Below are 25322 nucleotides of genomic sequence, written 5' to 3'. Positions count from 1 at the left end.
GTGCGCAGAAACCTGTAGAAAGAAAATTATTACATTAGGTTTTGTGGGCTTCACGTCTTTAAGTTTGGGCAGGTGTTGTTTGGTTCTAAAGCTGCTTTATCGCTGTGTTCTCACTGAATAGGTTGTCCACATAAAGATGGTTACCCCACAAGGTGTGATTGAAAAGAGCTGTCAGGGACCTCGCATGTCCACGGGGCCGGATGTTCACCACTTCATCATGGGCTCGGAAGGTTAGATGACTTTCTCACGTTATTCCAGTTCAGGAGTGCATGTGGGCGTGTGTGCAGTTGTGTAAACATGCATGTCAATGTGGGTTTGTGTGTGTGTCTTTGAAACCTCTGTGATAAAACGGTAACATCAGGATGATTCTCATGCTCTCCGCTTCTTACACATTTACTAGCATTGGTGGAAATGTGATCTGGAGAGGTGTTAGTTAGGAACCAGCAAGTGTCCTCTGCTCCCCATCTGCACTGTCCTGTCCTTGTGAATGCCCACAGAGAATACTGCCATATGTCAGGTTTCCCCTGCATAATGAAGAGGTTCAGAGACTCTTGGCATCGTTATGTTAAACAGCTGTGGATACAAACTTTTTATTTGCCCTACAAAGCTCAGCAATCTGCTCCTCGACTGGGCTGGGACTGCTACAGAAGTCTCTATTTGCGTTCAGCGAAACTGATCTCAGCAACAGTATCATACCAAGAAACAGGGTTTGAAGGTTGGAAGTTGTGTCCTGACCGCGCAGATTAACTGTGAGAGGTCATGTTTTGACTGACAGTTGCCATATATGGGTAGTTTCAAATTAAGCTAGCCACATGTATTTTTACTCTTTATGACTCAGCCACCACAGAATTAAAGATCTTCTCCAAAGAATTTTGCTCTGCCTTAAATACGTTTGGCACTTTACACTTCATGGCTTGAACATGATTCTGCCCTAGTAGACTGTAGGGTGCTCGGGACAGCCCTGCAGAAAAACTTTTGTTGTGAGATGACTGCAGTGTCCAAAGTATCTGGTACAAATGATCTGTGGGCTCTCAGTTAGGTTGTTGATGGTCCTTCAGCCAGATGCAGAGTAGTTATAACATACTAATACACATAAGTTACAACATACAAAGAGCTGAAGTGAAACAGAGCAGATCTTGGATGTTTGGTTATGCTTCTCCCATTCCTGGTGAACTCCTGTGAAAAGCCTGTGGCTCCCTTCCCTGTTCCAGCCCACTTGTCAGCCAATCAGCATTCGACCTACGCATAGCTGAGCTCTGCACTGTTGGGTTGTTGGATGCATGGGAGCATTTTTGCATAGGCTGAAAACCCATCTCCTCATAAGCTCTCCGTGGGCAAATACCTACAGAAGTACACAATGACCAAATCCAAGAATTCCTTTCCCAAAGGATGAATTTCTAAAAGATACTTGCAATGGGTTCCCTATTATTTATGCACTATGAACCCTTAGAGCCAGACTGTTTTATCTGCAAATACTATTGGCTTACAATAGCTATTTGTTGATCTGTCCATATCTGCATTTACATCATCCAATAAATTTAAATTTAAAAAGTAAAGAAGAGTTGGTAGGAACACAGTTCAACCATGTAATGAGTGTTACATCTTTTGTCCACTAAAGGGCATTCTGCAACTTCCCTGCAACGTGTTGGAACATCACAAACACATCGAGCTGATCCAACTAAGTGAACAACTACACATAAGCAGATTTCCATAACATCAGTTATATTTCATGTATCTGAAAGAAAACCTCAGCTGATTTGTAAAATATTGGAAATTTAAATCACCAAATATCAGTATCAATATCAGTCTTAAAAATCCTGTATCGGATTAAATATCATGTTACAATCAATATCAGAATAGTGTTTGTCTTGCTTACTGGCCAGTTATACAGCCAGCAATACATGGTGCATTGTCCTATGTAGTGTGTGTGTGTGTGTGTGTGTGTAAAGCAACTCTAGCATCTTGATGGCATCCAAAAAATGTTACGTTTGTGAAACAGTGGACTTGAGAACAACAAGCCTAGTTTGCTGCTTTTTCTGGATATGAGTCTATAAAAGATAATCAATTACTGAAAGTGAAAATAATAGCAGTCTACTTGTAATACATAGCTAGATATTGCTTACTCATGTACTCACTCACATGGTACAAATATTTTGAATATTGAATAATCTAATATCACAGTAGCACATTTTTTCTAACATGCTTCATATCTTCAAAACCCAAGCTTAGAGAAGGAGCTTTTTTGCAATTAAGGTGAGTGAAATTGAAGATGCTCTTGCTTCTGTGGTTGCTACACTGAGCAGAGATAGGACAGGACCACACCTCAGTGGTAGAGCATGTTGTTCTGGGAGGCCTAACTCTTTTGCTAAGAGGTCACACCAGCACACAGTCTCATTAAAATTATCTACCTCCTCACCGAAAGAATCCCATCCTGGTGTCTGACAGTAGGCCACAACAACAGCAAAGCGCCACGCTAAAACCCTCAACTATGCTCTGCATGTTAAGTGGAACGCATCCATTTCATTAGAAATTACTGTGAAACCTCAGACTTCTTATTCTCTGCACAACAACGGGTCTGTGTATCTCTCTGACCTTGAAGTAACCTGAATGCAAAGTAGTTCTTCCCCCTTGCTACAGCCAGTGTAAACAATGATTGGAATGATCAATGCTAATCCTTTTCTCTTTTAAACTCCCCTCAACCATGCAGAAAATACGATATGAAACCAACTAACGCTAACCTAATGTTGAGAGTTAAATGATTGATTTAAAGCAGTGGTTGCACAATGGTCAGTGGCTTTTTTGGTCAAAATATTTGCTGCTAAAAACGCTCTTCATTGTGAATATTCCCTTTCCGCAAATACGTAGCCTTTAAGATGAGGTTAGTCTAATAGCAAGAGTTCCAGTAAAGTTAGCTTAAGCTGCACTCAGTATTTCATTGCATCTGTCCCGAGAGAGTTTTTCCAGCATTGCTGTTCTTATTGCCTCCATTTAGCCCTCACCCTGGCTCCTCCTACAGTCTTTCTTTCTCTCCTTCTCTAGATCCCCACCCCTCTCTCATTAAGTGGCTTCTCCTGCATGCTATCAGGAGGGGGGGGGAGAAAAAACCCTTCTTGGGGTGAGGCCCAATGCAGTCACGTTTTCCAGTGTGCCACTAGGGAGCAGCATGTGGCATACAGTGTCACATTAGAGGCCTCATTAACAACCATAACAGGCTGATGAAGCCTCCTGATGGACTGTGTTCATGGGGGATACATTTATAAATGAACGTGATCTATAATGATACAGAGTGCACAGGGTGCAAGAAAGCAATTTGGATCATAGCAATAAAATTCACAAACTAGCTCTAATAGCTGTTGTTCATTGTTGAGTGTGTGGAGAAAGTGTAAAAATGGCAATTACGTGTTGTGCAAACCCATCAGATATTCTCTTTTGTTGTCCAAAACCCTTAAAATGTTTGTACAGTTCACTTTAAGAATAGATGTTTTTAAACTGTGCTTGTGTTCTTGTAGAAAAAGCAATGTTTTAATTTTTTTTCACTCATTGTAGTTTTCATTTTTCATCTGATAACAAAAGAAAGCATTTTGATTAGCCACATCTTTTTCAGAAAAGTCATCTGAAAGCAAGTGCTCAAAGATTGAGCTTAATTCAATTTTTTTATGAGAAGAGATGGCAAACATCCTTTGCTACCCATAGTTTACTTTCAAATAAACATTGGGTATATTTGAACCAAGTGGTGTGAGGATTTCAGCAGCAGCAGCAGGTAATTGTTGAAAGCTTCCAGGTCATGAGGTCAGCCACAGGTTTCCTTCTACCTTGTGTGCGTGTTGCTGTTGTTGGTCTTGGTGCCTTTGATATACCCCTGCTTTACTTCCTGGTGTTCTTAAGCTGATAAATCTCAGTTATCCCCCAGTGTGTGGTAGAAAACCAGATCTGCTAAGTGAAATGTGAGACAAAGGTCACCAGAACAACCCCTGTACAGAGCCCTGTAAAACAGTCTTGAGTTCCGCTTAAAGCGGGTTAGGTCATATAAACTCTGGGAACTGATGTACGTACTTTTGTTCTGCTCAAAATCTCTCACTGTGATTTTTCACAGGAACCCTGGGCGTGGTTACTGAGGTTACAATGAAGATTCGTCCCATGCCGGAGTACCAAAAATACGGCTCTGTGGTGTTCCCTAATTTCGAGATGGGAGTTGCCTGTCTTCGAGAGGTTGCCAGACAGGTAACAGGTTAATCTCCCCTTCAGCATGTTGTGCTCTGTTGCTTCATAAAGCCATGTCTCAACATGAGATGGAGGCTAGAAAGTTACTGTGTTTGAGGTATGCACAAAATAAGCACTTTCAGGTCTTCGTTTTACCTCCTTTAAAGCTAACCTGGCAGAAGAAAGCAGGGAAAAACTGATTTATAGACCAACTTGCAAAGGCATCTGACGTCGTCAGACCTCATTTGGCCTGAAGTGCTGTCTCAGAGAGTCTGTATACTGTACATTTAGGACAAATAAACAAAAGCTATAAAGTCAAAGCTCTTTATTGTTGTTCATTCGACTAATTCGGGCCAACTTCTTTTCCCTGCAGAGGTGTGCCCCAGCTTCTATACGACTCATGGATAATGAACAATTTAAATTTGGTAAGTTTTATTTGGAGTTCACATTTAAGCCCATCTCAGTTATCACCTCTTTATGTGTCTATATGACTTTCATTTAATCTACAAATTCTCAACATTAGCTTTTCCCATTACAAGTAGGACTTAATTTGGCTAGATTTTTATTTTTTGTTTTTCCAGGCCCCAATAAAACCTTTGGCTTTGATCAGAGAGCTTTGCAACATGAGCCACATGATGTGGTTTAATCATTTCTTTAGTTTCTCCCATTTTATTTTGTTTGGTGTTCCACCTAACCATGAACGGCACTTGTGCAGCAGTCAATGATGTCACAACGGTCCATGCCACTGAATCGTTAAATTGATTATTATTTTTGCAACCGAATATCTGCGCGCACACACACACAAACACACAGTTTGAAGCACGATGAAAAATAAACCCGACCAGAATTAAGTCATTATTGCACTGAAGTTTTATGATGTTGTTTCTTCGGGTCCAGTGGAATGCATCTGGCATTCCCAGAGATCGCTGCAAAGTTCCCCAGTCTCGTGGGATCTCATTATCTTCCCTGTATTTCCACTTTTCACAGAGTAGGCACTTCCTAGCCTTACACAGGGAAGACAAAGTGACCAGGATCTTTTTTTCTTTTTCTTTTTCTTTTGGGAGGGGGGATAAAAACTAAAACTCATGGCACTATGATGCATTCATGGATTTAGTAACTTGTCCTTACTTTTTAATAATGATTACTGTGGAGAAAGTTTGTGTACTGTATAAAAGGGTTGGGGTTTTTTTTTTTAGTTTGAGACTACACAAACAATTTAGCTCTACCTGTATTAATATATAAAAATAAGGATTTTGTATAAAGGAAAGATAATATAAACATATGAACATATCATTTTTGTTCATTGTATTAGCAATTTTTTCTCTCTGGATTTTGAGTATTTAATTAACGAGTATGATGGCTGTGAGGGACCTTAAGACCCACAATCACAGTTTGGAATGGAAACAATTAGGACACTAAGTGATGAAGAGACTTGAGCATAGGGGGAAATAAATGAACTGTTAAGTCTCGGCGACATCACCCATGACTTCCCTGCTGTGATTGATAACCATCCCATTGGCCCCAGCCCCTCATTTTCCCTTGTCCACAGGCGCTTTTGTGCGTCCGATCAGGAATAAATCAAAAAGGGTGGCTGAGGAAGACGGATATCACTGTGTCAACCCCACTTCCCTTCGGAAACTCTCTGATTTATAGTCGCTGTCGCTCGCAGCCACTGGCCAGTTGTGAAGTTATTCAAATGTTACCATTTATTTCTTCTTCTTTTGTTTGCAATTCCAAATATATCAGAGTTGCTTTGCTCTCTCAGAACACTGGAGGATGCAAGCAGAAGCAGAGTTTGCCTAATTTGTGGGAAATTTTGTTTTATTTACTTTAGGGCTTCTTTTAGGTGAATTAACTGAACGGATTTTAATCTGATATTTAACAGGTCATGCCCTGAAGCCTCAAGTATCTTCAATTTTCACTTCCTTTTTGGACGGGTTGAAGAAATTTTACATCACCAAGGTAAAAAATAACCAGGGGTGAACACTGTAAGGTTCTTGCTGCAGGTGTTTTACATGAAAAATGAGCCTACCTCTTTAATTCTCAGTTCAAAGGGTTTGACCCCAACCGCCTGTGTGTGGCCACCCTGCTGTTTGAGGGAGACCGCGAGAAGGTCCTGCAGCATGAAAAGCAGGTTTATGACATCGCTGCAAAATTTGGGTGAGTAGTGGCTGCTGAGTTTGGTATTTTTACATCTTTCTTCTATATCTCTATATTGTTGGATCATTTAAAGATCAGAAAGGTTAGAAATGTGCCATAAGGTGAGGCTTTATACACAGTGGTGGCGCTGCTTTCAAGCAGCCTTGGAGTAGCAGTGATAAGAATTGAGAAGCACAGTTACACACTTAAGATTTGTTCTTCGACTCAGTAGCTTGTCTCGATGTGGATTGATGGATCACCTCTGGATGTCCTCCTGTCAGGCTAGCTTTAATGTTAAAGTAGGTGTGAGGTGGGCAGAGATAGTAGGGCACAGCTCCCCTTAGGACAGCACAGGGCCACAAGACACAGCTGGGGAGTGTTTGGCTCTTGTGATTGATCATGAAACACATCAATAAGGACTTTCTTGGAAATCTGTTACCAGCCAGCCAGAGAGGAAACCTCCTTCATCCAGAACCATTTTTAAGCCCTCAAAAAAGAATATTCAGTTCATTTGCCATCTGTGTAATTGTTATGAAAATAATTACTTTTATTTATTGGTGAATTGTAATTGGTAAAAGGTAAAAGGTTTTTGGAAACCTAATATGAATATATCTGTGTAGAAATCTCATATAAACATTTCTCATCTATAACTAACTCCAAATAATCCTGATGCACAGTTTCCTCAGACATTTTTGTCTGTTCCCATTATTTTGCACAGCCACATAAGAACACAAAACCTCGGTCCTAATTTACTCAGATCCAAAATCTTCCACACACAACAAAAGAAAGAAAGAAAGCTTTAAAGTTCAAAGATGGATTTTTATGGTAAACTGGACATTTAAAAAACTGCAGAAACATATGAATGGATAAAGATATCAACCTTTCATCTCAGGTAGACCACAAATGTGATATGTTTGGTCTGAAAACTGGCTGCAAGGATTTGTACAAGATTTGCACCATCATGAGTCATGACATAGCCAATGCATAAATGTGTTAGTCATTCATTAAAGTGGTTGTGGCAGTAACCTTTACGTTTGCAGATATTTCACATCTATGTGAAGCGTTTGTAAATCTATAGATCTCAAGTGTTCATACAGTTGCTACCAAAACGGACTCTGGATTTTTAATATTTTTTTTAGTTAAGAGAAACAATAAAAAAGTCCAGTGTTTCATTGTAATTAATATCTTGTGCAAGGCATTCCCTGTTTTGCCAAATGTTTGATCAGTATTTGATTGTACATGCCATACATTATATTCATTAAGTCTTATTTGACACCATTGTAGCATTTCATGTTTGCTTCTATTTTAGGATCTTGCTGAGGTTCAAACAATGGTTTTGTGATAGAAAGGGGTTAAGCCATACCAGCCAAAACCTGTCAGATGCAACATAGTCTTAATAATTGCATTATTTTCATTAAATGGCCATCACCCATCAGCTCAAGTGCCGGTGATGGATTGCTTAGGTGTGGTGAGGAACGTTTCCTGCAGTGATGGGAAACAGGAAGAAGGGTGAAAATCAATATAGTGATTTTCTAATGAGCTTGGCCTGATTAGTTTGGATGGTAGATGAAAATGTGATTACCCACCGCAGGTGATAGATGTGTGGCTGACCTATGGCGATGCAAGGAGCATAGCGCCATTGATCTGTACATTGTTGCACTGACAGCCTCCAAGACAGCGGTTGTGAGAGGGAGCAGCCGGAGCAACAAAGCTGAAGAAAAGATCTGTTAAATATTAACCCTGATGTCTCCTCGCAGGGGCCTGGCAGCTGGAGAGGACAATGGGCAGAGGGGCTACATGTTGACCTTTGTCATCGCTTACCTCCGGGTGGGTCACTTCTCTGGCTTTTTCCCTGCCTGAGCTGATGGGCAGGTGGGGCAGGCAGGGAGATTGCAATTTGACAGCGGAGAGGATAGCGAGCAGCAATGAAAGCAGCGGAATATGACCTCGGGAGGGCTTTGATTTGATCTGGTCGCAGTTGTTGTCAAGGCATTGAACAGCAGTAGAAGAGCACAGTAAATGCAGACAGAATGACAATAGAAAGTTGACTCAGGTCATCCCTGTTAGAAACCTTTCTGATAATCATCAACAAGCAGGGTGTTTAAATATACTTAAGCAGGTCATCAACAGCTTTCTGCTTTTTAGTTTTTTGTTTTTTTTTATCTCAGTTGTCAAAAGTCCTTCCTCAGTGGCTCCATATTGTAGATGTTTACACATTCGCCCAACAAGCAATAATCCCGATTTCAATCCCAGGAGGAGCCACAAACCCTTTTGGGGTTGCATCGGAAAGGGCATCCAGAATTTAAAGCCCTTTTCAATAAAGCGACAGCTTCTATTCAAAAATGCCTTTTTGCAATACAGGTCTGAAAATGTCTCGTTGAGATGTCTACTAGTACTACTAGTTATTTATGTAGTCATTCTTTATATTCTAGTTTTATGATAGTGGTTTGTTCTGTTGAATGTAAGCCGGTGGTAAAACATCACAAAAAAGCCCAAGATAATGTCTTTGTTTTATCGGTACAGAGAAGAGAAGCTGCTTTCATTTCTCTTTTTTTCCTTTAAAAAAGAAAGTTGTGCATTGCCTTTAAAAAAAAAAAAATCGATCGAATGTCACCCAGCTCATAAAAATAAGAAGCTGTGGTTTCAAAATAAGATCACAAGCTTGGAGGATTTCTGCATACGCTTGATTTACAGGGTTACCACAGTTCTCATAAAATGTGCTGAATCACATTAACATATAAGCCTGCTTATATATGTGCATTTCATTCCAACCAGGACTTGGGAATGGACTACTATGTGATTGGCGAGTCCTTTGAAACCTCTGTGCCTTGGGACAGGTAAATACATTGATTCACTCGCCTCCTGCAGAGTCTGCCCTGAGCGTCCTAATCCTGTTTTTCCCTTCCTTTCGTTTATTTCTCCTTGCCTCTGTCTTTCACATTCACCTTCATGCCTGCCTTCTCCCCTCATTAAATGACCCTGCGTTGGTGGAGCTTTTCCTCCTCAGCATACAAACGTACCACTACTGACATACTCACACACCCACACACATACATAGAGGGGAGAGGTGTGTGAGTGTCCTCTGTATGTGTACCATGTACTATGAGTCACAGGCTCATCTCACACCCATGTACTGTGATCTGCATTTTCTACATGTTTTCATTGTCCTGCTTTCTCACACAACAAACAGGAGCACATGCAGGCTCCTTGTTGTGTAACATGCCTGATGGGGAGAGACCAAGAGATCAGGCAGTGAGGCGAGCATATGTGCCTGGCTCATTACCCAGCCTCCTCCCCATCCTCCACACTCCACGCACGACTGCAGATGCTTAGGACTGGCGGCCATTTCCACACCAGTGGGAATCTCTCCCACAATGGTCTTCATGTTAGTCAGTCTGGTCTCTACCTCCTGCCTGGTCTCTTGCCTTTCTTTAATGTTTTTGGTCTGTCTTTCTTTTATTATTTATATTTTTGCAGTGCTTGGTTTTAAATACACATTGTTGTCATGTTTTAAACACACAAATATCAGCTTAAACTCCTATTAATTTTCTTGTCTTTTCTTTCTTTCTTTTTTAGGGTTTTGGACATTTGCAGAAATGTAAAAGCGCGCATTGTGCGAGAGTGTAAAGACAAAGGAGTTCAGTTTCCACCATTATCCACATGCAGGTAATATTTAAAAACAGTTTCCAAAAGACTGAGCCTGTACAAGCGCTCTGCCAGTCTCCTCACCATATTTTAATGTTTAACACTAGTGCAGAAACGACACCTACAGTATAGATTTCATATTGTTCTTCCCATGAAAAGAACACAACAATGCACTGTGTGTTCTAATTTGTCCAAAGGCTATTAAAAATATGACACTCTCAATCAGGTCACACATATGTAACGAGCTCAGGTAACTTATTAAACAAGCAGGGCAGTGTAGTTTTTAGCAAATGATACTCAAGGATTAAATGGTTTTCTTGTTGGATGCTATTTTAAACTGAGGAATAAGATGTAGTTGTTTGTCACAGTTTGTAACAGTTTTTGAATTGTTTAAATTTTACAAATATAAATGCTTGTGAAAAAAATAATAAACATCATGCTGTGATAAAATATCATCACATCAATCCTTTAAATGACATCTATACACAAATAATCAAGAGCATTCCCCAAATGAAATATTTTGAAGAAGTCGGTCCAAATTAGAAACAAATGAAAAGCAAAGAAAAAATAGAATGACTATCAGTTGCTAACTTTTATTGTTTGACAGCAAATGGCATTCAATCCTAAAGATACATTTCAGTTATAACCTTGGAAGTACTGAGGTGCATACCAAGTGTGACCCCTGTTGAGTTTGCAAGAGCCACGGAGACAATGCGGTCGGACGTTGTGATAGACAGACGGCGAGCTGGTTGAGGAGCACCAGGCTGCTGCTCACAGATTGCGGACAGATTAGGCCTCAGCCTGATTATGCTACAGCCATTCATTTCCCGGCTGCAGTCTGTCACATGATTGATTTGTCCATTTAACCTCCAGAACAGTGAGTGTGCCAGGTGATGGGCCATGTCAAATGAACAAGGGCCCAGCACCCTGCTCCTCCAGAGGGAGCAAGGCCAGAGAGAGAACATGTAAACGGGAAAAGCAGCATTATATTCTCAACACAAAGGTTGTTACACAATATGTTCGAAAACCTGAGCGTAAGCTGCATTTAGTGGTGTGGGGAAAACACAAATATTATGATGTCAGTTGAATCACCCTGCCTGCATCATACCTGAGGAGTAAATGTGGCTCAGATGATTCAGTAAAAGGATTTGATCGCCATTTATTATGTGATAATGTTGTGTTATTAAAGGCGATAGTGCTTCCACGCTGCCTCCGCTTTCTGCTAACCATGAATGGAATTGAGGTCAGAGGTTCGCTGGGGAAAACCAAACCTCCCACTGCACTTTGTCTTCCGATTCCAATAGAAAAGAATCATTTATTGTATGTAAAATGGAGCAACTTGTCAAAAAACTCCTCCTTCACATGCATGTAAATTGGATTTTCTGAGAGACGGTGGAAAGAGAAAGATTAAGGTTTTTTCCGCTCGTTTGAACGTGTTTCTTTTTCGTGCAGGGTGACTCAGACGTATGATGCCGGTGCCTGTGTCTACTTTTACTTTGCTTTCAACTACAGAGGACTCAGTGATCCAGTGCATGTGTATGAACAAGTGGAGGTAGATCCAGTTTTATTTTTCTGCACATTATGCCAAAAACTGTTAAATAAAATTAGAGCAAATTGCATCTGATGTGATAACATGTTGAAACGCCAACACCCATCAGAACAGATGTCAGAATATAACATTATATAATGTATAAACTGAGTGTTGTTTTGTTTTTTTCCCCTCTTCACAGCATGCAGCTAGAGAGGAGATCCTTGCCAATGGAGGGAGCTTGTCACATCACCATGGAGGTACCCAGAGCTGAGAATTTTGTGCTTAAAATGTAGAGCCTGTTTTCACAAACTGCAGAAAGCAAGTGCATATAAATCACCAAAAAAGCACAGTGATGTTATATTTGGAGATTCTCATGTTTCAGTTGGCCAGGAAAAAAAAAAAGTTTTGTACTGAATTGCGATGACAGCATGGCGAGCCTACCCAGCGTGCTCTTCCACGCTGGCAGCCAGTCGTGCTGTAAATGTGCATTTGGTCGTGGATCTTTCATCGCTTCCTTCACATTTCCAAAATCTGTTCCCACAGCTCAGATGAATGACTCTGACTCGGCTATTTGTTCATTTCAGCAGTGACCAAATGAAACGTGAGCAGGGGAGGGCGGCGAAACAACTCTCCTGGCCCCATCAGGGCTAACCGAAACGGCTGCCTTATCTATATTGCCATCCGCCTCGCTGTTTTCATACATCACTTGAGGCTATTCATCACACCTGTCAAAAACAGTATGTAGTGAATCAGCTGCGATATTAAATCACAATTTTTCCTGAAGGCGGGGACGGGTTCAAAATTAAAAGATTGCTAATAAAAAGGAGGCAGCGGGCCGGGGTAAATGATGCCGCCGTTATCGCCGGCTGTACACTGACCTCCAAACGGTGGCCCGGCCACCCCGAGCGGCACGGGGAGGTGACGCTGGGGAGAGGGGGGTGGGATATTGATGCAGCTACCGTGTGCGAGGCCCATTCTGTAATTGTGATTAATAACAGCGGGGCTCGCTATCTGGGTGCAGACAGGACGGTTTGTCTGCCCACAATCAGCGCTTGACAAATGGAGCTAGTTTCCCTGGGTTTTGTGTATCAAACAAAACAGATGTAGTCAAGGATGGTGAGGTGGGAGGCCAGTGGAGAAAATATACATTTTTGTGGCCCTGTATTTACAGCAGGTCAGCACGGTGCTGCGTGGGCATACGAAAGGGAATCTCTGCATGCAGAGCGCTTCGACCCCTTTCACTACAGGACGTAATACTCACCTAACAGCACTGTGTGTCAGCTGCTGTCCAGGGGAAAACCATTTTTCATGAAAAAGGAGTCAGTTTTAACAAACTGGCTTTAAAAAACCCCAAAACAAACATGTTAAATGTTTAAATATTGGCCAGTGCTTAAAAACAGAACACCAGGAGAAATGTCCTCTTTAACTAGGTCACCAGTGTCGCAGCAGTGAAGAGTTGTCGGAACATCCATCACCAGGAGAATCATCCATCTATCAACCCTGCACCGCAACTCCTCAACCAATACTCCAGCTTGGTCATATCAGAGGAATGCATGGCCACTGCCTTACCCTGTCTGTCATGTCCTGACCCCCATTTGTTAGAGAAACCCCAGGAGAGCGAGAGCGGGGTGTGGAAGCGGATGAGCCTCAACCCAGCTTCTCTCTTCTTCTCCAAATGAAGGCCATTCGAGGGTGCCCAGCGTCTTCACCTCACCTTGCGGCTTTCTTTTTCTTTTCTTTTTTTTTGCGGAGATTCTCTCTCACCTGCTCCCCACACTGCACTTCCACTCAGGTCACTGCTCTCAGGAGGTAAAAAGAATGACCTGATTTGGTGAAGTTCCGCGTTTGCCATTCGCCCTGAACTTCCCCGGGCTTTTCCACATGGGAGAAATGTCAGTTGTTTGATTTTTGAGAAGGAGGGGGGGATTTTCTAAAATAGCTACCTGCACTTCTTTGCATGTCTCAGCTGCACACACCAAGCCTGGTGAGATTGATTGCAATAGCAAGCAAAAAAGAGAGAATATGACAAGATAGATGTGTAAATTATCACAGTGATGGAGGCAATGATGCAGTCCCAGCACCTTCTGTTTTCTCTCCTATTCCTGAGAGGAGGGTGGGATGGAGGTGGAACGAGGGGAAAGAAGTGGGGAGGAGGTGGTGGTGGTAGAGAGCTTGGTACTTTCTTAGTTATTGGGTAGCAGCTGATTGGTCCCCTTGTCCCCATCTGGAGGTTTGTGTGGTATCAGAGTCCCCAGTGACCCCGCTGTCTGCCCTGTTTTGTCAGGAGACGGGCCTCACTAGCCTCATGGCTTATCCCCATCTGGGTTTCCTGGCCAAACTCTGATAACATAGCGTTGTAACATGTCAGGGTGGCCCCTTTTTCTCATCTTGCCCTGGGAGCACGGGGGGGGTAGAGGCTGGAGAGAATCGTGTGGATTGGGAAAGGAAGGCATGTGAAGACACGTTTTTGGGGGGTTTTTTTTGGGTTTTTCATTTCGTTTTTTTTCCTTTTGGCCTTTATAATCTTATCTAAACTGATTACACTGCTGGTTTCACATGTTTACACAGAGAGCAGCACCTGTTCTGAGCTGCTCTGTTCTCAAGTCTATCTTTTTTTTGCGTGGGTGGGTTGTAGATATCGAGTATTTCTTTTAAAGTGACACGACGTCAAAAGTTAAAATTTACTTACTTCCTCTTTGCTGGACTGTTATTAAAAGACGACTTTTTCCAAGAATGAAGCAGCTTTCCTTTCCTGGATTTTTAGTTATTAGTATCACACTCTGATAATGACTACTTGCTCTTTTTGAACTGATTTTGCAGGGATTAAAGCTAAAACAGTGACCGAAATGATCATTCTCACTGCTATTATCTCACATTTTTCAGTGTTTTACACTGAAAAATGTGAAAGTTGCCTGTCAGCTTCCCAAATCCCACATTATCCCCCCAAAAAGTTGCACTGATAGAAAACAGAGAGAAGGTGAAAGCTTCTCATGTATCATTTATTATTTAAGTACTTGGTTAGGCCATAAAAGGCAACGTTAAACTTGAAATTAGATCAATTTTCGTGACTGTGCCGAAAAACATTTGACATGAACCTAAATCTACATATTTGGGGTTTCTTGGGTCTACTGACCAGTTGAGTAAGTCAGTGTTGTTAGTCCCCAGTAGCACCACTCTTTTCCTCCTCTTATTGCCAAATACAAAAATATAAATTAGTGCTTTAATTTGGTTACATTTGCTGTTAAATTCTTCTGTTTGAAAAGTTGCCGGCTCCACTCTGCGGGACCCTGTCAGGTCCAAATGCTTTGGAGAATGTCGAACTGGACAGCTGGTAAAGTAATGGGCGCTCTCACTGGGCTTCATGCCGAAGGCAGTCTCACTCCTCAGGTTGGGGGGTTTGGACGACGATGATGAGAGGCCGCGAGGAGCGGCTGAAAGCCAAACTCCCGCTGACAGAGTGCCATTGTGTTGGTGCTCCACGGCTGGCTGTGGCACCCTAATGATGATCGGGCCAGTGTTGGGGCATAGAGTGACGTTCGGGACAACGGAGCACAAAACCCTCGCGGGTCAGCTGGAGGAGTGCGGCCGTTGGCACAATGAGACAGAAAACGCTCCCGTGACTGTGGACAGGGGGGGGATTGGAGGGGAGCGGTGGCTCAAAAAGTGAGGGAGCCGGGGACGGCCCGCTCCAGCCGCCAGCCGGCCCCTCCTCTGGGAACACACAGAGCCTAATGAGTTTGATAGTCTGCTGAGCTCCATAAATCATGCCATGCAAAACATTTCTCCTCTCTGAATAAAAGCATTTATCACCCTCTGTTTATTCACTCACTCTCACAAGATTGATTGGCTCCCAGCAGCCTGCTGAGCAATCAGCCGTGCCGATTCCTCTATTTCTCCCCCTCAGTCGTCTTCCTTGGTTTTTTTATTTATTTCTCTCCTCTGTCATTCAGTGGGGAAACTTCGGAAGGAGTGGATGAGAGAGACCATCTCCAGCGTCGGCATGGGGATGCTCAAGTCTGTCAAGGACTACGTGGACCCAAATAACATCTTCGGCAACAGAAACCTCCTCTAATTAAATAATTCTGTCCATCTTTAGCTAACCTTTTTGTTTTGTTTTCTGAAAGCATCTTGTGCATTTTTGATTAATAGATACTAAATGTGATTTCAAAACGGACACAGATCTTTGTCATCTACATCAAAAGTGTCATCCGGTGCCATTTAACGATTCACCCAGGCTTTTTCTTGCTTTGACTTTGTATTGCACTTAATCTGCTGTAACAATCATTGTCGTCCATGTTGAAGCTCATTTTTACTCGTGTCACGGTCTCATCCTCCTAAGCCACAACTGTGATGCAACAAAAACCTTCATTTTTCATCACATTTTCTTTTGTTAAACTGCTAAAAATCCTTGCCAACATTAGCAGAAACAATTTGTCTACATGATCCTGTCTTGTGTGTGTGTGTGTGTGTGTGTGTGTGTGTGTGTGTGTGTGTGTGTGTGTGTGTGTGTGTGTGTGTGTGTGTGTGTGTGTGTGTGTGTGTGTGTGTGTGTGTGTGTGTGTGTGTGTGTGTGTGTGTGTGTGTGTGTATGAGTGTATGCAATTGAGTGATTGGCATTTCTTTAGTGGTAACTTTCAGCTCAATGCGCTTTCTGAAGCTCTGTGCCTTTCTAAAGCTTTTGTCTGCCTACCCTTCTACTACACGTGTGTACATTGAAGTCCCTTTGTGAAGGTCATCAGTGTCTTCTGTTCATCTTTTCATGCCCTCCTGCCTTCTGTTGTACTGACCAATTGCCAAGAGACTTGTTTCTTGTGTATGCGTGTGTGTGTGTACCACTGGTGATGAACTTTTTCGAGTTAAATGGGACCTATTATGTTCATATCTAGCCCCACCTTTCTATTCTTGGACTCTGCTCGAGTAGCTTGGCACGATTCACAGGTCACAATAATCGTTATTTATCTTCTGCTGGACCTTTGCGTATCTCATCTCAGCTAGCTCTCTTCTAATTGGCTGCCAGTCACAAACAGTAGTGTTCAGCAGCAGGTGGGTGGGGTTGATGTTATGGCAGCATTAACTACAATAATAAAACCATAATAGAAAATGATGAAAAAACATAATGGGTCCCCTCGAGTCTTTGTTCTGCACAACCAAAATTTCCCCACCCTTAGATAAACAGTATGAGGATAAAGACTGATGATTCCCAGTGTGTTTAGCGTTTGCACTGAAGGCATCAACCTTGCATGGTTTGTTGAGAGAGTGGGGGGAGGGGAAAAAGCCATTTCCATTATGACCACGTTTGCAGTGTAGGGCCTCTGGATTCTGGTGCTCACGTTGTACCAAAGACTCAACTCATCAGATCATGCGAGCATACTGTACATGTGTTTAATGTTATGGCAACTTACTGCAAAGTTAAACTGTATTTTTTAATTAGCATATGCAAAGATAACCATCTGAAGAGCTCTAAAATGTAAATATGTGTGACTGTTACACCTGCTAAAACTTTGTATTAAAACACAAGTCCATGTTTCACTTTTTTTTTTCTTCCTGCCATGTAGTTGGATCATTTGTGTTCACCCCAAAATTCTTCAGCTCGTCAAACAGTTGAATAGTGTATTGTATGAAAGGTTTTTTGGATCGGACCCTGTAATGTACTACATTTTGATACTGGACTTTTTGCTCTCATGTTGAAGTAAGGTCTACCTTTCCATTGTTAACTATGTGTCATGTTTTCCAGGATCCCTGTGTGCTTTAAGGTCAAAAGAAATCCCCCAAAAGTAAAAAGATTTGTTCAGGACCCGCCCCCAAACTCTTATCTGACCTTCTACCCTCTTGTGTCAAAAATATGCGAGAGCTTGTTTTTGAATGTTATGGCTGTACCCTTTTTGGTCAATTTTTCCACTTCTCTTAACAACATAGTAACTTCTAAGTATGTTTTGTCAATGCTGTTTGTGCAATAAATTAAAGTAAAACTTCCCAGTTGTGAATTCTTTATTATTTTCTTTGGCTTTTTGTATGCACTCCACATTGTTGCGAGAGCAGAAAACTTTTTCCTCATACATCATCTTAAATTTAGCCCTTCAGTTCTTGTCTTTATTTATACTGTCAGGCTGTTAGGAAGGTCAACGAGAGCCTGAGAGCAGCTTTTTTTTGTTTGCTCAGCCTTTACCTGCACCATGCGGAGCTCAAGGTAAAACAGCAGAGCTTAACAGAGCCTGTCTTTTGCTTCCTGGCAGGCTTTTATTTTTTTATTATTTTTTTTCTACGCACAGGCTCATTTGGGAGTCATCTTCACCCACACAGCCACCCACACACACTGCTGGCTGACGTCAGCACCACCAAGATCAACAGCAATCGAGCTCAGACTTGAACTGTGAAATGCGCTGCAGCTTTCACAGTCTAACAGTCTAATGCTCAGAATTATGTGTGAATAGATATATCAGATAAAAGACACAAGGGATCCATAATTAAATTTAGGACTGACGGTCATATTTCCCGATATGATTAGATTGATATATTTTGCAGGTAATTACTATCTTTTCACTAATATCTTTACATCTTTGTAACCTGACCAGTCTAATGTTTGTTGTGCAATTTCCACTCTTTACAAATTCAAAGATTTCTCAATGAAACGCCCTATCTACTGAATTTCATTGAGAGATACAGTTTGTGTGCAAGGATGCATTTGTCCACATGAGGTCAGTACTGCACTGAAGAAATCAGATGTAAAACGGGAGACAGTGTCCATGGTGAGGAAAATTTTAATAAGCATCTCTGATGGACTATTTGGTACTGTGCAAAAGTCTTGGGCTGCCTCTTGTTTTCTTGAATTCTTTTGAAAGTCAATATTCAGTAACGTCTTCAAGCAACATAAAGAAGTCCAGACGCTTTTTTCTTTCCAAGCTTTTTAGACTACCACTGATAGTGTTTTTCTATCTAGGTATTGGAAGAGTCTTTGGGATTGTTGTCAAACTGAAAAATGACGCCACTGCCCATCAGAAGCTCCAGAAAGTTGATTCTGTTTATCTGGACATTGCGTTTTCAGTGGGAGAAACTTTTGATCAACCATCCAAGTCTCTGCGTTTTCATCTGAAAATGCAGCATCCAGATAAACAGTATCAACAGTATCTGTACGAGTGAGCATCTATCAATACAGGCCAATCAGATGCTTTTCTGATGTTATTGCATAATGGATCAAAACCTTTTTTTGTGTGTGTTCATAATTTCATCAAAAGACGCCAAGGTCACTGGCTGAAATAAAGCCACAAACCATGACAGAGACTCCCACCTTTCCATTTACACCATTTCTGTTGATGCTTTAATCAACATTAAAGCTCAACTAATGGGCCAGATACAGATCATGTTTCAGGTCATGATTTCTTTGTATTTCTTAAGGATATGACTTTCAGACACTGTTCATTTTCTGTAGATGTTTTTTAAGGCCTGTCATTTCCTCTTTTGTCCTCCACTTGTTTTTTTTTAAGGGCACACTCCACACCATGCTGAGATATGCAAACTTTTCAGCTAATAGCTCTTTGAGAATCACCTTGTTGAGGCAAAAATACAGTGTTGTGTCTGTCAGACTGTTATCGTTGACATTTTTTTTAGATTTACTAAAGAAGTGGGAGCAAATTATGTGTTTTTGTGCCTAAAGATACAATTTAAAATGAGTTCTTTGCTAAGTGTCTGCTATCTGTAGACACAACACTTGTTCATCCCTCGAGTTAGGTGCTTCTTTTACACTTAGATGATTCATAGGTCAGATTTAAGTGGTTTTTGGTTTTGCAAACAAAAAAAACATACAGTCAGGTATAAAAACTGGACTGAAAATGTGTGAAAAAGCAGCCAGTCTCCAAAGAAAAGCTTTGAAAGACCTTCAAAAAATCTGGAAAACTACTGCTCAAGACTACTTTAAGAAGTTACAGGAAATTCTGACTCCTTGGAAGCAAGATATAAAGAAATGAGACATGGCTTTGGCACAGAACTGTAAAAATGCACCATTAAAATGAAAGGTCAGTTAAAATCTCGTTGAATTATTGATTATTAAAAAGGCTATCTAACAATGAAATATAGTTTGTGAGCCTTGTATGTAGTAACAGGTAATAATTTACATAGAAGCAGCGTTTTACTGTTTGTTTGTTTTTAAATAAATGCATAAAATAAAATGCATACTTGACAGCAGCGCAGCTTCAAAATGGATCACCACAATCAGAGTCAGAGCAAACCAGAGCACGTGTAGCAGCAGTTTTTATTTAAACTCTCAACAGAAACATCGCTCATTTGCCTTTCCATGCCTTAGTTTTCTTTCAGTTTAGCCTGCCGTGAATAAATCCAGAGTCCAAACTGGGAGAAAGTAGAAACACAAAAAGCACGTTACACTGCGGGAAAAAATGAGTAGAAGTTGGCCCTGCACGGAGACCTAATTGGAAAATAGAACAGTGATATTCATACGTAAATCACATAACATGATGCAATAGAATTTAAGTCATGCATTTCCCATGAGATAAAATGTTTACTGATGAAAGTACGAGGTATTTCTTGGCTCACTTATTTGCTACATCCTTAGCAAGTGGTTGAATTTAATACTGCATAAAGACATGCGATTTCTTTAAAAAGAACAAAACAAACAAACAAAGAAAAAACAAACAATCTGGCTGACTTCAGTTTAGCTCTTCAACTAAAATACAGAGCACACAGATCCATGCCACACAATGTGCACAGTCACGTTGTAAAACTCCAATTAACAAAAGCTACAACACAATTCATAAGGCAAACCCCCACCCCAAAATAACACTTATTATAATTGTTTGATAATTTAAATAATGTCCAATTTAAAGCCTAATTTAGAAATGGCGTCATCACATAGTTTGTCCATAGGGTGGCTCCAACTCCAAAGCTCTCAGGACTGTGCAGGAGCACAAGAGTATACATCTCAGCTGGGTATAGACTGTATATAAAAGATAGATGGGGAAGCCAATGTGGAAGTTCTTTAAATAACCAGCAGGGGGCAGCACTGACTGTCAAAAGAGCTGCAGTTGTATATATATTTACAGGAAAAATGCCCTGGGCTCCCTTGCTCTTTAAGCTCAGCATATACTTCCCTGATTATTTTAGTATTTTAATTAAAATTATCATTAGAATTTGAAAGTAAGTGAGTCACGTGTTGTTAGCCGATGACTGTGTGGTGTCTCTCAGTTTCAAAGTCAGATCTTCTTCTTCTTCATTTCACTAAAACAATACGTTTAAGACTTAAGTCGCACATTAGTTTACTAACTGAAGGGTGGCTTAACGAAGGCTCTGTCCATCCTTTATATAGAGTCTAACCGTGGAGTCAAGTGGGGTCGTGATAGTAAGTTTTTTGCTATTTTATGAAATATTTAGTGATGTTAAAAATGAATATATAACTGACATTTAACTAACATATTATGTTTCAATATCTTCAAAGAATATCACCCAATATATAGGTACTGAAAGTTTTTACTTTCTCATTTAAGTCCCAACAATATATTAATGACTGGGCTCTAATTGAAACAAAAGTTTGTGACTACAAGTGATATGTCATTGTCTCAGGAATTTTTTTAAATAAAATGCAGTATACAGCTGGTAGCATTTGTGAAGTTTAGAAAAGGCCAGAAATTAGATTGAAACGTTTTACATTTTAGGAAATACCCTTAACTGCTAGACAATAAACAATGAGAAACAGCAATGCTATCTGCTTCCACGTGTTTGCAGTCTCTATGCTATCTAAGCTCTGATCACCTGCCTGTTCAACAGATAACCACAAGAGTGGTAAGGATCTTCCTTTCAAACTGATTGGCTATAAGCAAAAAAGGGCAGCTCTTCAAATGTCCAACAATGGCTTTTGATATTAAAGAATATTTTATTTTTAGGTAACAGCTGCGAGTGTTAAATTAGTAGATGTTAAGATTTTTCCTGCAGAAGTTAATATAATATCAGAACAGCTTCATCAAGGCACGTTTGTGTGTGTGTGCGCGTATGTAAGTTTGTATGTGATAAGTCAGGCCCTGCATTTATAAAACTAGGCAAATATATATTTAAGTTTATGGGGGTCAAGATGTTAATTGCAGTCACTGGTTTTTACAAATTATGGCAAAAAAAAATACAGCGTGGTTTGACACACTATCTAAGAACCTCAGCACGGAGGCCATGCATGTTTCATTAGGATCCTAAAACAAGGCACAGGAAAAGAGGGAGTGGGAATTCAATTTGCATTGCAAGCACTGTCACAGGTCCTTGTTGTTCCTGCACCCCGTTGGCCTTCAGAAAGTCTACAGCCACATTACAATCCTTACTCTTTTCAATAACTCGGTAGCCTATTTACAGATTTACAAATAATAATAATAATAATCTGTTACCCTGGACAAAAAGAATGACCAACAAGAGGGTGCCAAAAGCAAAACAAACCACAGCAGAGACAAATATTCCTCCCCTATATTCTCCACGACTGTGCTGAAAATCTGTACACTGCCGTGGAATTGTTGGTGTTAGCTCACTGGCTGACATGTTGACACAGTGGTTTGAGTTTCCTTTCTGACGTGGCGTCATCGGCTGATTTGTAGTTGCTCTGACAAGCTTGCCAAACACAGTTCTGTCACCCTTCAGCACAGGGAATCTGAAGGCAGCAGAAAAACCTCTATGATAGCGCCACACTCAAGTCTGAAGCTCATCCCTAGTAGCAAAAAGCGAACAGGAGCAGAGCCCATGAATCTCTGCATGCACTGCACTTCCTCCTTTGCAAACTGCATTTTGGAGGAAATAAGCCTAGGAAATCAGCTCAGAAGCTCGGCAGCAGAAGCTAACTAGCTGCTTTAGATGGTGATCCGTCAGCACTGCCACTGCAGCAGAGTGTGCTGCCAGTTTTGGCCACAGTGCAGCCACTGGCTTCTGTGCTGTCACCACTGCAGGGGCTCGCGGGTGCAGAAACACTCTGGCCACGTTGTCTCTTCCTGTTCAGTTCCTCCCATTTGGCCCTGTTAGCTTTGATCATGTCAACCATCGGCTGAAGTTTGGGATTCAACTTGACCAGAGTCTAGAGAGAGAAAGAGGGGGGGGAAAGGAATTAACACTTACAGTTGGCTACATGTGCTTACAACGGCAAGATACTGCTTAAAAACAAATGTTTTGAAATGCTACTTTTGCAGGGTTAAAGGGTTGACAGAAATAAATAAAGGATAAAACACCACAAGCAAAAAAAAAAAAACCAAAACACCCAAAAAGTTTTCGTAGTATACAGCCGGGACTGAGGAAAACTTCTTATTTTGCTTCCGCTTGTCTGGATTCAGGTCACAGGGGTAGCAGTCTAAGCTAAGAGAAACCCAAACATCTCTCTCCCCAGCCTCCTCCAGGCTATCCAGAGGGATGCATTCCCAAGGCATTCCCAAGCCAGCTGAGAGATATAATCTGTCCTGCATGTCTTCCTCATGGTCAGCAGCCTTCTGCCAACAGGACTCAGAGTCCCTCCCAAATGACTGACCTCCTCACCTTATCTCTAAGGGAGAGCCCAGTCACTCTTAGAAGAAAACTCATAGGGGGTATTTTTATTTGTTTGTCTGTCTGTCTGTTTTTTTGAAGAGGAATGGATCTTATGGACGAAACAAGAAACACTGCATGCTGAAGTGATGATGCATTATTCCTTAAAGCATGGCTCTGCTTTTTTGTTTATTTTCCTCTTAATAGGACTGTAATTTCTGCAATATAGACTGGCAACTTGTCTAGCGTGTACCCTGCCTCATGTCCCATGACAGCTGGGACAGTCTCCACCCTCTAGCCATCCGCTCTTCATTTCCCCCTCATGAGGAATGAATGGCTGGATGGAGCATAATTTATTAAATCAACTACTCCCAAAGTCAAGCGTACTGCAGGCCACTTAAAAACCAGAAAATCCCACGCCCCCCCACTCTAAGCAAAATGCATAAGTGATGTATTTCCTTAAAGAGTTTTCCTTAAAACACATAAACAACACACGCTATTGGCTATAATATGCTAATGTTACACAGTCACTGGGACGCAAACTTCAATACAATAGCAATAATAATGAGTAATCTCACAAAATAACCGCTCCTATTCCCAGTTTCAATTAAGTTATTATATAAATAAATACGTTTATATAAATATTTAACTGTACATACGTGTGAGGAATGTCAAACTGAATTACTCCAGTACACATGCAGTACCTTCACAGCTCACCAGGGGCCCCTCAGCCCAATGTACTGAATGAATTGTCACCCTTTGCATTACAAAAAAACAAGTTCACATTAGGTCAAACCTTTACGTCAAACTACCGTAACTCTTGACCCGTCAATCAAAAAAGTTCTAATGGTTCCTGAAAGCAGCAACTCTATGCTTGTGATATTAGGGTCATTACAGTATAATCCCAGGCAGAGCACCACATTCAAAACTCAATAAGACAATTTAAAAAAACAGTGAAAACAACCCAAATGTCCAATAAAGTGTCTGTTTTCTGTCGAGCTCCGTCACTTACTCACTCACTCTCTCTTCCCAAGCAATTACTGTACTAACCGTAGCAACGCGCAGAGTCGCTGCTTTGAGGAAGCGTTGGAATTCTTAAAATAAGCAAATGGTTTTGGAGTTACAGATGTTTAAAAAATGCTGCAAAACACCCGTCTGATGTCAGCAACAGGTCAGGCTTCAGAGGGTTAAAACCCGAGGCTTAACCTTTTTTTAAATACAGTCTGTGTTTTAGCAAAAACTTTTTTTGGTACTTTTTTTCCTTTTTTAATAATCCAAACAAATATGAATTTACACAACAGAAGGCAAAAAAGCAAAATCGCACACATTGATGTATTGTTGCCAATATTTTTTGATACAGAATAACATTTTTTATTTAAGAGTAATGCTTTACAGCAGTTGCAGTACTTTGTTTTTGCACAACAGTGGGAACATTTTTTTTTTTATCCAGATAGTTGAAATAGTATATACTTATTTATTTTTTAGGCTCAGACTGGGGCTAGAGAAGCTGCACATTATTCATCCACTGCATTACATGGGCAAACAAATGAAACAATACAGGGGGAGTAGCCGACTACAATAACAGCGACACACAGCCGGTTCATAGCTGCAGCCCATTAAATGGCTGGTTTCTAAAGATTAGAAGCACATGTATGACTGAGATTAGTTGCCTTTGTCATTTTTCTGCACTGAGCTGCTTGTGGCAATGTGGTCAAAGCTGTCACCCACTGTTTAATAAATTACCTGCAAGACAGAACTCTATTTTTCTAACATTGCCTACTGGATATCCAGGGCAGTCAGCCAGTGTAATTAGTTATTATTTCAATAATCTCTTTTTGATGCTGAACTTTAACAATTGAATATATGTCCAACTTACAAGGCAAGTTTTTTTTAACATTCATATGGGAGTCATACAACAGCAGTGTTCCTTATGTCTGTTTCCTATTGTCAAGACAGGAGCGGCATCCACTGTAGGTAGGTAGATATTAACGTTTCACGTGTACAAACATATATGAATGTAACTGATGTAACTGGTAAATCAACTGGTTCTTTTAGTGCTTTTCTACTCTGAGCACTCAAAGCACTTATACACCATGGCTCATTCATTCATTGACACAGCACCTTTTTCTATGCTTAAGTGCTTCCCACCTATCATTCAGATAATGAATCTGAATGAATGTGAATGTGTATCACTCACAAACATTCACATGAAACAGAATTATCATATAAATGAGTTTTAATCCTTTTTCTCAAAGCAGTTGCATGCACCACATGCCTACATAACAGAGTTATTTTCACATTTTCTACAAAACCTGATGAG

The 25322-nt window shown here is 40.9% G+C and overlaps 2 protein-coding genes across 2 annotated transcripts in view; one reads left to right on the top strand and one right to left on the bottom strand.

Annotated features, from left to right (window-relative positions):
• agps (alkylglycerone phosphate synthase) overlaps positions 1–17488 on the top strand; it is a 31340-nt gene extending 13852 nt beyond the window's left edge. Inside the window, exons 11-21 of the mRNA XM_014409032.3 lie at positions 122–230; positions 4094–4221; positions 4574–4625; positions 6086–6162; positions 6248–6360; positions 8097–8166; positions 9115–9176; positions 9916–10005; positions 11437–11536; positions 11715–11772; positions 15466–17488. Coding sequence (XP_014264518.2) covers positions 122–230; positions 4094–4221; positions 4574–4625; positions 6086–6162; positions 6248–6360; positions 8097–8166; positions 9115–9176; positions 9916–10005; positions 11437–11536; positions 11715–11772; positions 15466–15587 — 981 coding nt within the window. The 3' untranslated portion in view covers positions 15588–17488. The remainder of the gene's footprint in view (positions 1–121; positions 231–4093; positions 4222–4573; positions 4626–6085; positions 6163–6247; positions 6361–8096; positions 8167–9114; positions 9177–9915; positions 10006–11436; positions 11537–11714; positions 11773–15465) is intronic.
• A 2259-nt stretch (positions 17489–19747) lies between these two features.
• Positions 19748–25322, bottom strand: part of pde11a (phosphodiesterase 11a) — a 52961-nt gene continuing 47386 nt past the window's right edge. Inside the window, exon 20 of the mRNA XM_004557774.3 lies at positions 19748–22562. Within this exon, the coding sequence (XP_004557831.1) occupies positions 22329–22562 (234 nt within the window). The 3' untranslated portion in view covers positions 19748–22328. The remainder of the gene's footprint in view (positions 22563–25322) is intronic.

Source organism: Maylandia zebra, linkage group LG16, assembly GCF_041146795.1.
Source record: "Maylandia zebra isolate NMK-2024a linkage group LG16, Mzebra_GT3a, whole genome shotgun sequence".
Lineage (NCBI taxonomy): Eukaryota > Metazoa > Chordata > Actinopteri > Cichliformes > Cichlidae > Maylandia > Maylandia zebra.
This window is presented reverse-complemented; position numbering and strand designations above follow the sequence as displayed.